This window comes from Mustela nigripes, chromosome 13 (assembly GCF_022355385.1).
Source record: "Mustela nigripes isolate SB6536 chromosome 13, MUSNIG.SB6536, whole genome shotgun sequence".
NCBI classification, from domain to species: domain Eukaryota; kingdom Metazoa; phylum Chordata; class Mammalia; order Carnivora; family Mustelidae; genus Mustela; species Mustela nigripes.
In genome coordinates, this window is record NC_081569.1 from 63,696,978 (window position 1) to 63,711,138 (window position 14,161).

The 14,161-nt window shown below is 37.2% G+C and overlaps 1 protein-coding gene across 6 annotated transcripts in view; it reads right to left on the reverse strand.

Moving 5' to 3' along the window:
• The window catches only part of SLC30A4 (solute carrier family 30 member 4), a 31,088-nt gene that overhangs the window by 14,711 nt on the left and 2,216 nt on the right, over nt 1-14,161 (reverse strand). For 5 of the 6 annotated variants that reach the window (XM_059372747.1, XM_059372745.1, XM_059372748.1 and 2 more), the window contains one exon: nt 7,995-8,141. In XM_059372747.1, coding sequence (XP_059228730.1) covers nt 7,995-8,141 — 147 coding nt within the window. Of the gene's footprint in view, nt 1-6,605; nt 6,780-7,994; nt 8,142-14,161 lie in introns of those variants that run through there. The other variant, XM_059372751.1, reaches the window with a different exon arrangement.

A 14,161-nucleotide genomic window follows, 5' to 3' on the forward strand; every position in this document is an offset into this window, starting at 1 on the left:
TACTTATAAAAATTCAGCGCAGAGCTTGATAAGGGGCTTAATCTCACAACCCTGAGATCATGACCTGAGCTGAAGATCAAGAGTTGCATGCTTAACCAACTGAGCACCCAAGCACCCCTTTCAAAGTATTTTTTAACATGACAGAATGTAGATAAACACAAGCAAGGTTTTTGCCTCCCAACATTTAAAAGAAAGGGAAACTTTCCATCAACAACCAAATTCTGACTTGCTCCAGTCTTCTCATTCTTGCTCTTGCTTAGTCTCTGGTCACATAACATACAAAAAAGTTTTTCAACACAAAGGAGAACACAACAGCATGGATTTTTCATCTTTGAAAGAAGACCCAGAATTTTCACAACTGAAACCCTAGATTTCCATGAAAGTTAGGACCCCAGTAGCTTTAGATAAACTTGACTAAATGGAAATTTATCATAAATGAAAAACTCTTGAAAGAGATTTTTATGGAAATTCTAGAAAATCTATTATTATAGTAGTTCCAACATATTTTGCTACATTACACACAAATAATTAAATCACTTCATCTGACTGAACTGGAGCACTGGAGGAGGGAGTAAGATGAGTGAATATGTGTTTTTTATTATAACATCACTTAGGTCTTTTAATTCAGCTGAAATATAAACACATGTTTATGGTCAATGATCTATTAAGACCAAAATATACCCTGAATTTCACATCCAGAGAATAGGCAGTTTTGGTTTAAATGACTCATAAATGGTAAGAAAAAAATCAAATGGGAGAAAACAGAGATGAATGTCAAGTTTTGATAGTACTAGAAAATATGAAAAATGTTTATTGCATATTTTAACACATCTATAAATTTCCAAAACTAGAGGTTTTCAAGGTTCATATAATAAACACTGAGTCCTTCTCTGTCCTCCTGTTACTCTCCATTATAGTACCTTATTCTTTGCTTCCTAGAATTTACTCTAGGAAGTACTCTAGGAATTTACTGCATTTGTGTACATATTTACTGCCTATCTCCCCAGCCTACAGTATTACTCCTTTAATCAACAGGTAACTATTGAGCACCTATTCAGTGAATGAGTATCCCTTTGCTTCAATTACATAAACCACACTCAGCCCAAACATACTGTTTTTCAGGAGTGCTGCCTAAATGTACTGGCCTATCATAAGTGTTAACTTCGCTAATGCTAGGATGCCAATAATGAGTATATTTCCTTTAAATTCCATAATGCTTGTCTTTCTGCTGTCTCAAAAACTAGAGCAAACATCTAAAAACAGGTTTCAGTGGTTTAAAAAAATGAATAGGGAAGGAGAGCGGAGACACAGTCTCTCCTGTACTTCCTTTTTTTCACAACTGAAACCCTTCCAGTAAAAGATAGGAAGGAAAAAGAAGGAAAATCAGTGGGCTGTGCTAGATTTGCCTAGGATTTCTGAATTCATATTTGTACTTCAACTCAGCCACAGACAATCCTACTGCATGCACTTAGGCTAAAGACATCACTTTTTAGTGGCCTACTGTTGCCACCGGAATACCAGGTGGCAGACTGCAAAGCAGACTTTGCAGTTTAGCCTGGTATTCCGGTGGCAAGAGTAGGTTGCCATGTTTGGAGCCTTTCAGTTCCTATTCTAAATAATCTTTTCAATTTTTTTTTTAAAGGTTCTATTTATTTGACAGAGAGAGACTTAGCAAGAGAGGGAATACAAGCAGGGGGAGTGGGAGAGGGAAAGCAGATTCCCCACTGAGCAGGAAGCCTGATGCAGGGCTTGGTCCCAGGACCCTGGGATCATGAGCCTGAGCCAAAGGCAGATGCCTAATGCCTGAGCCACCCAGGCGCCCCTCTAATGCCTTCTCACCACTCCCTCTACCCCATACCCAAGATGGCCAGCACTCTCAAATGGACTCTTGACTATCCAACATGGACCACCTCACTCATGTCTTCCTTCTGTCTCAGCAAAAACTCCAGTTTCTAGGAGGTATCTATTCTTTTCCAGATGTTTAGGTGATATGAATTCTCACTAAGATGTGAATCATTAACTGGCATAACCCTTGTCAGGAGTGGGAGGACGTTATTAAAATGAATGACTAACCATGGCTGCATGTATGGGGAAGAGAAATTTTTTAGCTGAATACTTTCTGTTCCTTTAGCAACAGGGAATGAAATAGCAAATGCCACAGAATTAGCTTTATAACTGTATACCTACAGGAGAAGAACCATCATCTAGCCATGTCTGCTAAGGTCTTTGCTGAGTGGAACTACACTCTGCTTATTACACTCCGCACTGTTACTTCGCTAACCTAGGCTGATGATTTGCATTACCAAAATGTAAATCCTGCTTTTTTATTTCAAATACAAACAACTCTTACTAAGTCCTTTTACATGATCTCTATCTTTATCTAATCCTTGAAGCTTCTTCAGCCCAAGAAATGGAAGAAAAGCCTTATAAATAAAAGTCAATTAAGCTCATAATCTACAGAGAATAAAAGTAGAAAGCAAGGGGATTGTACTGTTTTCTTTCGAATAGCAATTCCCCTTTGTCTGGGAAATAGTCTGTTCCTCCTAAGGATCTGTAGGATTTCTGCTACAGTGTGTTTCATTAAGTTCTAGGTTTTATTAACTTCCAGGGTAAGAGGACATACCCACAGTCAAATAAATCAAGGCACTTAAAAATAGCTCATATATGGTTTCTAGCCTGCTCTCTCTTTTCCCACAAAAGAGCTGCCACTTGATAAAGAAAAGGAAAACCTGAATGACTTTACACAATCTGTGAGCTCACGTGAAGGAAAGGAATGTACTACCAGAATGGAACAGACTCCTGAGGCAGCTATTTGGTACTCCCTTCAAATCTAAAACCACCTTTCTCACCTTCACTAAATGATTTGTGTGAAAATAAATTTAGTCACAGTTCCAAAAAAGTTAACAAAAGGAGCACCTGGGTGGCTCAGTAGCTTAAGCGTCTAGCTCTGGATTTTGGCTCGGGTGGAGATTGAGCCCCATGTGGAGCTCCACATGCAGTGGGGAGTCTGCTTGAGATTCCCTCTCCTTCTGTACCTCCCCCCTTTATCTCTCTGGAATAAATAAATAAATCTTAAAAACATATTACCAAAGACCTGAGTTTAAAAGCACAGCTCTAAAACTGCTGCTTAATCATCAGGGTGAATCACCTTACTTTTCTCCCACTACTTAGCTGAGACAGTTATGCTCAGAGAAGAATTCTGAGGGGAGGGAATTAGCGGGGAGGGAAGACATATAATTTTGGAGTGTGTAGCATCTGAGAGATGCAAAAAGTGTGGGCAGAGTGATATACTGGCAGGCAAAAGAGGGAAGGAAACAAGATTGGAACTTTTATTGGGAATTCATTCTGGGCCAGGTCTACCACCTCAGGTACTTAGACCTTACCACATTACGTATTCAAGTATTATCATTCATATTTTACCAAAAAACCCCCAAAACCTTGTACTTAGATTAAGTCATCTCTAAAAGGTCATATAGTTAGTAAAACTGCAGATCTCAGATCTGAACCAAAGACAACTTGTTCCCAAAACTTTAAAAGTGGAAAGTACCAAAACAAATAGGACTGTTTCTGACTGACATCTGGGGGAAACACTCCCAACTAATTTCTTACTTAGTTGAAGGGACCGAGAAGACTGGCTGTTCCACCCCATTATGTTATGAATCAAATAACTTTTTATAGTGTAGTTTGTGAATATGATCACAGTTTCAGAACTACAGATAAATGTTCTCAAGTCCCAGATATTTTAGTCCTCAAATTTCAAAAATATCCCTACTCCTAGTTTGGAAACTGGTTTAATTTACCCTAAACACAAGTGATTGGACGTTCCTGAGCTATATTAAATGATCTGCCTCATAGTTTTCATGTCCTTATTTACTCAGAATAATATTATTTATTTACTTAGCCTGCATAAGCAATAATTCAGCTAATAATCTCATATTGCACACTTATTACTGCCAGACATAAAAAGTTTATTTAATATTATCTGTTTCCATCCCTACTTCATTCATGGTCTAGAACAAGATATGGTTTCATGAAAATAGCTATAAAATGTGATAAATCCTATTAGGCATTGTATAAACTGTTAGAAGCAAACAGAAAGGAAATAAATTTAAGGATTGGTACAACTAGTATCTATCATCCACAGACACACACTTCCAGGTCAAGAACTGGGTACACAGTATGCTGCCTTTTTGCATAAGACAGGGTGGCAGGGGATGGGATAAGGTAGGCAGTATGGTATATATGTATGTATTCACTTATACTTTCAAGAGGAAATGCTGGAAGGGTAGGCCAGAAACAAGTTAAAAATCATTACTAATAAGGAATGGGGTTAGAGGATGGGTTGGAGGGGACAGAATGAAAATAAAGCTTCTTGAGTAAATCCTTTCTTTTAATAACTCATTTTTGATTCTTGCAACATAAGTTTTACATATTTACAAAACAGATCAACAAAGAAAAAAATTAACTCCTGTCCTAACCTCCCCCCCATAATCCACAATGTCAAAACAAAATTCAACAACAGTAACACCAGAAGTTTCTTAGGGGGACTTTTTCTGCAGCGTTTTTTAGGACCTGAATCCCCAAGTCTTGGTATTAGAGGTTCACAGAGCTTGAAAAGAATACTCATGGAGCAGTATATTCTGTGGAACACAAGACAGCCCCTGCTGTGGTTTACAGCTTTATTCAATTCTACATATCCTTGCTGTCTCTCTAATCCTCCCCAAAGAGCAGAATAAGTGAAATAAGTTCTGTATCTGCAAAATCCTCATAAAATTTTGCAATACAAAGAAAATGAAGATCCCATAAGGCCCTTCTAGTGTAAAGGTTTGAGTCCCTCCCTAGCTTTGGGAAATACTCACCCACCTGTAGCTCAGTAACTCTCTTCCTTTTTAAGATAATTTTTAAAAATTTAGATAAAATTCACCCACATAAAATTCTCCAGTTTAATAATTTTAAAGTGCACCACCGATGAGTGGGTTTCAGTGCACAAGGTTACGACACAATCACCTCTAATTCCAGAACATGCTCATCACACCAAAGGGAAGCCTATATGAAGTCACTCCCTTTTATTTTTTTTTAACATTTTCCTGAGGTTCTTAATAAGCACAATCTTTGGACCTTCTAAATTGTTCTTTTATAAAAGCTTTAAACTTTCCCCCTGTTTTTATCTTTTTGTTCTATATATCCTAAGACTTCGATTATATTTTCTAGTCTGTGTACTGAATTTTTAGAAAAAATTTAGCAGTAACATTTCAAAGACCTTTTTCTTATATGCTTCTTTTTCAAAATATTTTACTGTCTTATTATTCTGAGTATATTAATAAGATGATTTAAAACATTTGCTTCTGCTTCTAAAGTCACCTTTCTTTCCTCTAGGACTAATTTTTCTGTTTTTCTTATTGCTAAAAGGTCGTTGGTTGTCCATTTACATTTAGGGCAGAAGGACAAGGAAACGGTTCTTTGCAAAAAGAAAATGAGGAAGGATAAGCCATAAACTAATTAAAATGGTTACTAATAAGGGGTGCAAGGCAGGGCAGACTAAAACAAATGTATTACTTTGGAGGAGGGGAACCACACATTACATGTGCAAAACCCTGAATTCTAATATGAAAAAGACTTATTTTGGAACATCAACTTCCACACTACAAGCCTCAGCTCTCCCCAGACATTTTGTTCAAGATCTTTCAAGAACTATATGGTACTTTGCATGGGGGGAAAATGCAGGCTACCTGAGTGGGGATAGGAAGGTAGGAACAGAATGGACAAGTGTGAGCAGTTTCCCACTTATAGTCATTCAGTTAACTGTTCTTGTTTTCAGCCCCAGTCCTCACTATTGCTCAGCTCTATCCCTGAGTCTTCTATGGAGAAGTGTGGGGCTGCCAGCTCCTGGCTCAGTGTGCACTGGGCTGCAACTTCCTGGCTTGTTTCTTCCTTTGGCCCCCTCCCATCTATCTTCTAACTCCGAAAGGTGTTTACTGGTGACTTGCTTCTCTCTGCTGTTTTTATTTGAATGAACTCTCAGAAGAGATGAGTCAAATGCTGGTATCTAATCCATAATTGTAAACTTTGTACTTCTAAGGAAAAAGGTATATTTGACTTTCTACAGAAACTTGCAGAGATAAACAGGAACAGTCAGTCCTATTTTCTCTCTTTTCACAGTGCTTGTTGTGTATGAAGAAATGAAGTGACTAGATAAAGTATTTCTTTGATATTTAATAGGATTTTCATGATTATGTGTTCTTATTATATGTAGGACTTTCTATGTTCTGTTATTGAATGTTTCTTTGGTGGGGGGGGAGAATTCTACTACTTTCATTAATGGTCCAAGGGGTCTATAACCTAAAAGGTTAAGAGCTGCAGGACAAAATGAAACACTCTTTCAAAACAGTGGTGGAAGGTAAAACCCCCATTCCTTGATGCTATGTTTGAATGTTAGATCTTAAATTGAAGGTGTTTAAATCACAAGAAATTAAAGTTTGAAAGTAATCTTGAATTTATTCAAAAAGCCCAATGCAATCAGTTAAGAAATGACTGTACAGTACATTGGTAAGCAGTGGCTGCACTGTGAAGTGGGAAAAAAAAATCACAGACACACGTCAGGGCATTAACTCTCTGGTACAGCAAGCAGCTCAGAGTGCTGAAGGTGGGGTGCCAGAGAATGTCCCAATCTGATGATCTGGATAGCTAGTTGAGATAGAGCCTTTCAGGCACAATGGAGTTTTACATAGAAGGCCCAGTGACTAAATTTTAGAAGACCTAGATGCTGAGTTATGATGAGCCTAAAAAGTAACCAAGAAGGGGAGGAACTTACTCATGTATTAGCCAAGAAGGTCAGTGTCTCTACAAAATTAAACTGCAAGTTGTTAATTCTGGATCTTTAAGACAGGTTTTATTAAAGCTACCTAAATGTCAACTTCTGGATTCTAATCAAATGACATCCGAACATATGGCATTTCACATACTAGTTCAAGTAAATTGTTTCATACATATTTTTAAAATAAGTAAAAAAAAAATCTAAAAACACAGTAACAGAGAAAGAGTTGTATGGATAACAATGTATGATTTTAACCTCTCAAATATTAATATTTATTCAAAATAGGAAAATAAAAACATGTACATTATTAAAGAAAAAAAAATTAATGACACTTGTCAACACATGGTAAAGAAGACTTTATTCAAGAGGGGAAGCTATGAAGAAAGGTACAGGACCAGTGCAATAGAACTCTGCAGTGGGTGGGGTGAGATTGGGTTCAGCTCTGAATACTCTATCGGCAAGTCAGTGGATGGAAAATTACTAAGAGGAAACATAAGGGTTGAGGGGGATTCTGGCTAAACTGACCTAAGAGAATTTTCACTAGAGACAGGCCAGTGCAATGAGATATCACCTCTGAGATGACCTACCAGATACTGAGAGTGTGGGTTCTGTTCAACTGACTTAGCAGGGTTCTTGCTAAAACAGGATTATTTAAAGAAGTGCACAGATGGGCTCGGGAGGTTTAGTTTCCTGAATAAACTTTGGTCAAGCAAAGAATCCTTATCAGCATTTACAGAATTATGATGATAAAATGGCAGCAATGAAGCTTAGCCACACAGTATATGTGAAACATATAGTACTGCTTAAGATCTGGGCTATGTAGCTTTGGTTGAAATACCCAAAGTATAGCGAAAGAAGCTAATACACATTAGCATAAACCCATGTGGTTTTGCCTATTTGAATAAACTATAAGGTAAACTTTTTTCTGTTAACATCTTCAGGAAATAGGGAACAACAGTTAGTGATTACTGTATTATTGGGTATGTGTAAACTGTTTAGCTGACTAGACTGAATGTACCCTGGAGTATATGTATCTGAATAAATCATGTTTATCTATTTTCATCTGCTTTATTCAAATAGGTTATCACCAGAAAGACTTCAGTTACTCAGAGGCTAGTTATAGTTCATTGTGGTTTTACTATGAAATCTTATAAACCGAAAGAAACTCCCAATTACCTACCTAAGCGGTGGAATCCAAAAGTGAATCTTTTGGTTGGTGATTTTGAAGAGAGCCACAAAGCAAGCAAGGTCAGTATGATAGCACTTAGGTCAGTTAACATATGAAGCGCATCTGTCATGATTGCTAGGCTGTTTGCAATGTATCCACCTTGGGGTAAAGGTGAGAGGGAAGAAGGAATAAGTTAAAATAATGAATAATTAGAATAATGTTTAAAATAATAAACATAAGCAAACCAAAAATATGTAACATCCTACAAAACATCAGCTTTTAACCAAATCTTTATCCTATTACAATTAAATCAAGATATCCTGAAATTTTATACCGAACATTAAATATGTGTATTTTTGTGGTGAAGATGTCCATTTCTATAAACAGATTCTCTGAAGAGTCGATGACCTTAAAAAAATTAAGAAACGGGGAACCTGGGTGGCTCAGCTGATTAACTGTCTGCCTTCAGCTCAGGACATGATCTCAGGGTCCTGGGATCGAGCCCCATGTCAGGTTCCCTGCTCAGCGAGTAATCTGCTTCTCCCTCTCCCTCTGCTGCGTCCCCTGCTTGAGCTCATGGTCTCTCTCTCTCAAATAAATAAATAAAATCTTGAAAAAAAGTTAAGAACCATTAAACTGGGCTCTAACACAGAAATTTTGTTTTAGCACTGCAGCTTTTACTCAACCTACTAATCCTACTATTAGTGAAATTAATGGCCATAATATCTAAATATTACAAGAAAGCTGAAGGTAGATACTTGTTTGTGAAGGTTTGACCACAAAATTAAACTTAAGAAATTTTTTAAATGTACATGGCAGGGTGGTTGGGTTATGGACATTGGGGAGGGTATGTACTGTGGCGAGTGCTATGAAGTGTGTAAACCTGGTGATTCACAGACCTGTACCCCTGGGGCTAATACATTATATGTTAATAAAAAATTTAAAAATTATTTTAAAAAAGTACATGAGTTCAAAATGAAGGATAAAGATTAACGGATTCCCTTGGATACAGACAGCAGTGTCTCAGAGAGATTAAAGGTGGTATTTAGAATAAAATTTTTAATGTTGATTTTCCAGGCATTATATGTATATATAATATATAAAATTCTTTTTGTGTATGTGTGTGTATATATGTGTGTGTGTGTGTATATATATGTCATTTTACTATTGGTTAACCAACGTCCTAGCACCATTCACTGAATAAGCTTTTTATAACAAAACTTTATGTGTATCAGAATCGCCTGGTTAAACACACCAAATTGCTTGCCCCACTCCAAGAATTTTTTTTTTTTTTAAGATTTTATTTATTTGACAGAGAGAGCGATCACAAATAGGCAGAGAGGCAGGCAGAGAGAAGGGGGAAGCAGGCTCCCTGCTATGCAGAGAGCTTGATGCGGCGCTTGATCCGAGGACCCTGAGATCATGACCTGAACTGAAGGCAGAGGCTTAACCCACTGAGCCACCCTAGGTCCCCCACTCCCAGAATTTCTAATTCCAGAGGGCTGGATGAGGCCTGAGAATTTCCTTTTTTTTTTTTTTTAAAGGAGAATTTCCATTTTTAACATGTTCCCAAGGTGATGTGGATGCTTCTGGTCTTGGTAATTTTGAGCATCACTGTTACAATTAACTTCCTGACTAGGGTATTATGACACATAAGTGTGCTGAGTTGTTGTTCCCCTCTTTAATGGCATGATATGCAGAGGCAAGAGCAGCAGGAGACCGAGTTAGTGATCTTATAATCACATCCATTTACTCCAGTGTGCTCTATACAAATACCACTTTTTTTTTTTAATGTATTCCCTTGACTTTAAAGAGCTGGAAATCACTGAGAAAAATGTAAGTTGGTGACTAATAACATGGGGTTTTGGACTCTCTGAGACTCTCTTAGAAAGTTACTTAATACTTTTGTGCCTCAGTTTCCTTATCTATAAAATAAAGATAACACCTTATAGCTGTACTGTCCAGTAAGTTTCTGAGATGATGGAAATATTTTATCTGTGCTGTCCAGAAGAACCACTAGTCACAGTAGCTTTTCAGCATTTGAAATATGGGTAAGGCAACTGAGGGATTTATTCAATTTTAGTTAACCTAAATTTAAAGAGCCATGTGTTGATAATCAGCAAAAAATAGCAGAATAAGGACCTCTGAAAATCATCTCCTCTATGGAAGTAATGAGAACCTAGGGAAAATGGTCCATATCAACTTTTTTAGAACTCTGGAAATTAACCAGAGGCTGTTATAGGTAGTATTCACTCAAGGAAAACAACTGAATCTTCTTCAGAACAGTGAACCTTCTGTAGCCTTGGACCCATCTCCCTCTCTCCTGCTCTGTGGTTGATCTGAAAACCAACAAGCAGCAACCATAGTGAAAACTAGCCTGGCAGGTTAAAATGTGGTTAGAGCTCCTTACAAGCCCCATTCCCAAAGAACTATCATTATTTGATCTGCCTGGTACTTCCCTGGAAAATCATACAAGTAAGGCTGTTTTGACTTGACTTGGGGATCTGCCTTAGGCAAACCCTAAGAAATGTTTGTCAAAAAACAATCAGAGGGAATTGTTTAACACTGCAGCTGCCTGAAGCAATAGATAACAATGTGCTCCCTGTATTCTGAAATTTCACAAGGATGTACCTCAGTATGGCTTTATTTTCGCCCACTTTGCTGGGTTTTTGTTTACTCTTCTTACCTGGAAAGGTAAACCCTTCAGTTCTGGGGAAATTTCTTAAAAACTATATTGTTGACAATTTCTTTTCTTCTGTTTTCTCAATTTCCCAAATTCCTATTACCTGGAGTTTAGATTGATATGCTAATTTTCTTGTGTTTTTTCTCCTATTATCCATTTCTATTGTTTTGCTCTACTCTGAGAGATTACCTTAGTTCATCTTATAACTTTTTTATGGAGTTCAAATTGTTTTTTGTTTTTATTGTTCAAAAGCTCTTTATTTTGAATTTTTTTAAAAACAGCCTATTCTTGTAGATACATATCTCTTATTTCTGTGGATACTAACTATATAATTATTGTATCTGTTTAACTTGTTTCCTTATTTTAGTTTTCATCTTCACCCACGTTTCTAGGGGTACCAGGTGCAAACAATTCGGGGCCTACTTAGGATTCTGAAGTGCAGCAGTTCTCAATATGGTCCCTGGTATCAGCATCCCTTGTGAACTTAGAAATCCAAATCCTTGGGCCCTATCCCAGACTTAATTTGAAGCTCTCACCCAACAATGTGTGTTTTAATAAATTCTCTAGGTGTTTCTGATGAATTAGTGTAAACTGGGTTGATTCTTGGCATTCCCCAACTACTTGCTTGCCAGGGGGCTTTCTTGGGTCTATTAAGTCAGTTATTTCTTTTATCTATCTCCTTTCTAGTTTGCTAAATTTATGTTATTATTTCCTCTCCAGTTTTCCCCATCTATGCAGACATACATACACATACACAGACAGAGATGTGGATGGATATATGGCTATAAAAATATATACCTTTAGAAATCCCTTTATTGTAGTTTGAGAGGCTTCAGGAAAAAGTACATTTAGATATAGGAGTTCACTTGCCATCTTTATCAGGAAGTCTGTTTGCATTCATTCTTCAAGCTTTTTCACTCCCAATAAAAATGCAATTGTTAATCAATAACTATTACTAAATCCAAAGGATAGTATAGTTCTCATCTCATTAGACCTCTCAGCAGCTTTACCTTATTTATTTTCACTTGGAAATACTTTAATTTCTTAGATTCTGGAATACCTGTTTGTTTTTTTGCCTGACTTCTAAAGTTGGAGTTCCTCAAAAAAGACTCTTTAGATGTTTTTTTCCATTCCGATAGCACTACACACTGTATCTCTTAATTTGACCTTTCTTTTGAACTATAAACTCATATCTAAAGCTCACGAGACATGTTTACTGGCTACTTTATGTACATGCGATAATGAACATGTCGAAACCAACCCTTGAGCCCGTGCCTAAATCCTGCTTTGTATTTTCTCCCTGCCTAACAGATGATATGCATTTCCATACACTCAGTTTCTTAGGTGAGAAACTTCAGAATCAACCCCCACATCTAAGCCAATAGTCAATTTTGTTAATGTTACCTCTAGAATATTTCTCAGTCAGTACATTTTTCTCCATCCACATCAGTCCAAGCCATGATTTCTTGTCTAGACCTCTGCAATAGTTTACTTGCTTCCATTCTTGCACCCTCCAACCCATCTCCACAAAAGGCCCAGAATAATCTTTTAAAAAGGTAAATCCCATCATATCGCTCTCCACTTAAAAGCCTTCATTGGCTATTCATTGTACTTAGACCTAAAACTATACTCATAATATGGTCTATCAGAACTGGCTGATCTGGTGGTCTGGGCTCCTTCCCTCTTACTTATTATTATATTCCGGTGAAACTTGCCTTCTTTTTAGGTCCTTTTAAAGAATTGAAGGTTTTTAGGACCTTTGCACATGCTGTTCTCTTCACTTGGAAAACTCCTCCACTCCTCTACTTGAGTAACTCTTACCTTTTGGTTTAATTGCACCTGGCTCACACATAAACTATGTGCCACTAGTTACTCTATCGTATAGTACCTTGTTCTTTTGTTTCATAACACTTAAGGCCATATGGATTTTAAATTTATTTGTCTATATGTTTAACATCTGTGCCCTCCATTAAACTAAGTGCTTCAGACAGTAGATTCCATAATAGTTTTGTCTGCAATTATATAGCCCAAATACTTAATATAGTGCCTGGCATAGAGCAAGTACACAAAAAATACTTGCTGAATGAAAGGAAGAAAAGAATGGACCTATCTCAAGTCTCACAAAGCCAAGATTCAAAATCAAGTCTTCCCTTTCAGATCTTTAAATTATTTCATTTTAGGGGTGCCTGGGTGACTCAATGGGTTAAGCCGCTGCCTTCGGCTCAGGTCATGATCCCAAGGTGCTGGGATCGAGCCCCGCATCGGGCTCTCTGCTCAGCCGGGAGCCTGCTTCCTTCTCTCTCTCTCTGCCTGCCTCTCTGCTTGTGATCTCTCTCTGTCAAATAAAAAATAAATAAATAAATAAAAATAAATTATTTCATTTTAAAAATTACTCCATACTTCTACATAAGATGCCTTTTTTCTAAGTGCTTTTGATACACTTTAATATATGCTCTACTATATACAATTTAATTCTATGTAACACCTTGAATATTTGTTAATGCTTATCCTATTAGCATTTTGTTTAAAAGATTTTATTTATTTATTTGACAGAGAGAGAGAGAGAGAGAGAGACAGGGAAGGCAGGAACACAAGCAGGGGGAGCAGGAGAGGGAGAAACAGGCCTTCTGCTGAGCAGGGAGCCCAATGGGATGTGTGATATGGGGGCTGGATCCCAGGACTCTGGAATCATGACCTGAGCTGAAAGGAGAGGCTTAAAGACTGAGCCACCCAGGTGCCCCCATTAGCTTTTCTGTATTATTTAACGAAAGATTCTTATCTTTGAAAATAAAATCAATATTTTAAGTAAAATACTTAGTTTGGCTTTCACAAAACAACATTTACCAAATAAGAGATTTCAAAAATGGTATGTCGGGACAATTTTATCTTAATAATTTTTTCTTAGGTAAAATAAAGTAAATTAATTTTAAGGGGGACAATTGTGATTAATATGATTTTTAACTTCAAATACAAAATATTAACTTCAAGAATTACCAAGTCTGGGGCACCTGGGTGAGTCAGCCAGCCACTGTGGGATGGAGATGCCAAGGGTAGGGCTTCTGCTCACCAGGGAGTCTGCTTCTCTTCCTCTCCCTCTGCTCCCTCCTACTTCATGTGTGTGCACGTGCTCTCTTTCTCTCAAATAAATAAATCTTAAAAAAAAAAAATCACTAAGTCTGACTGACTCAATATTCTAGCTATGTGAATTTGAGCAAGTCATTGAATCTTAGTCTCTTATAGAGGCTATGTCTTACCTGGCCACAATTTCACACCTGCCTTTTACTTTCTTTATAGCTTAAGCATTTATAATTCTCTATCACAATAAAAATTAATTCAACAAAAGTTTACTGGAGGTCTATTCTGTTCCTGGGAATGTAGCTTTTATTTTAGTGGAAGAAGACAGATATCAAACAAGTGAATATACAAGATGATTTCAAGATGCTGAGGGATTTTAAAGTTGGGGAGAGAATAGGGGAAATGAGATACTTACTTCAGT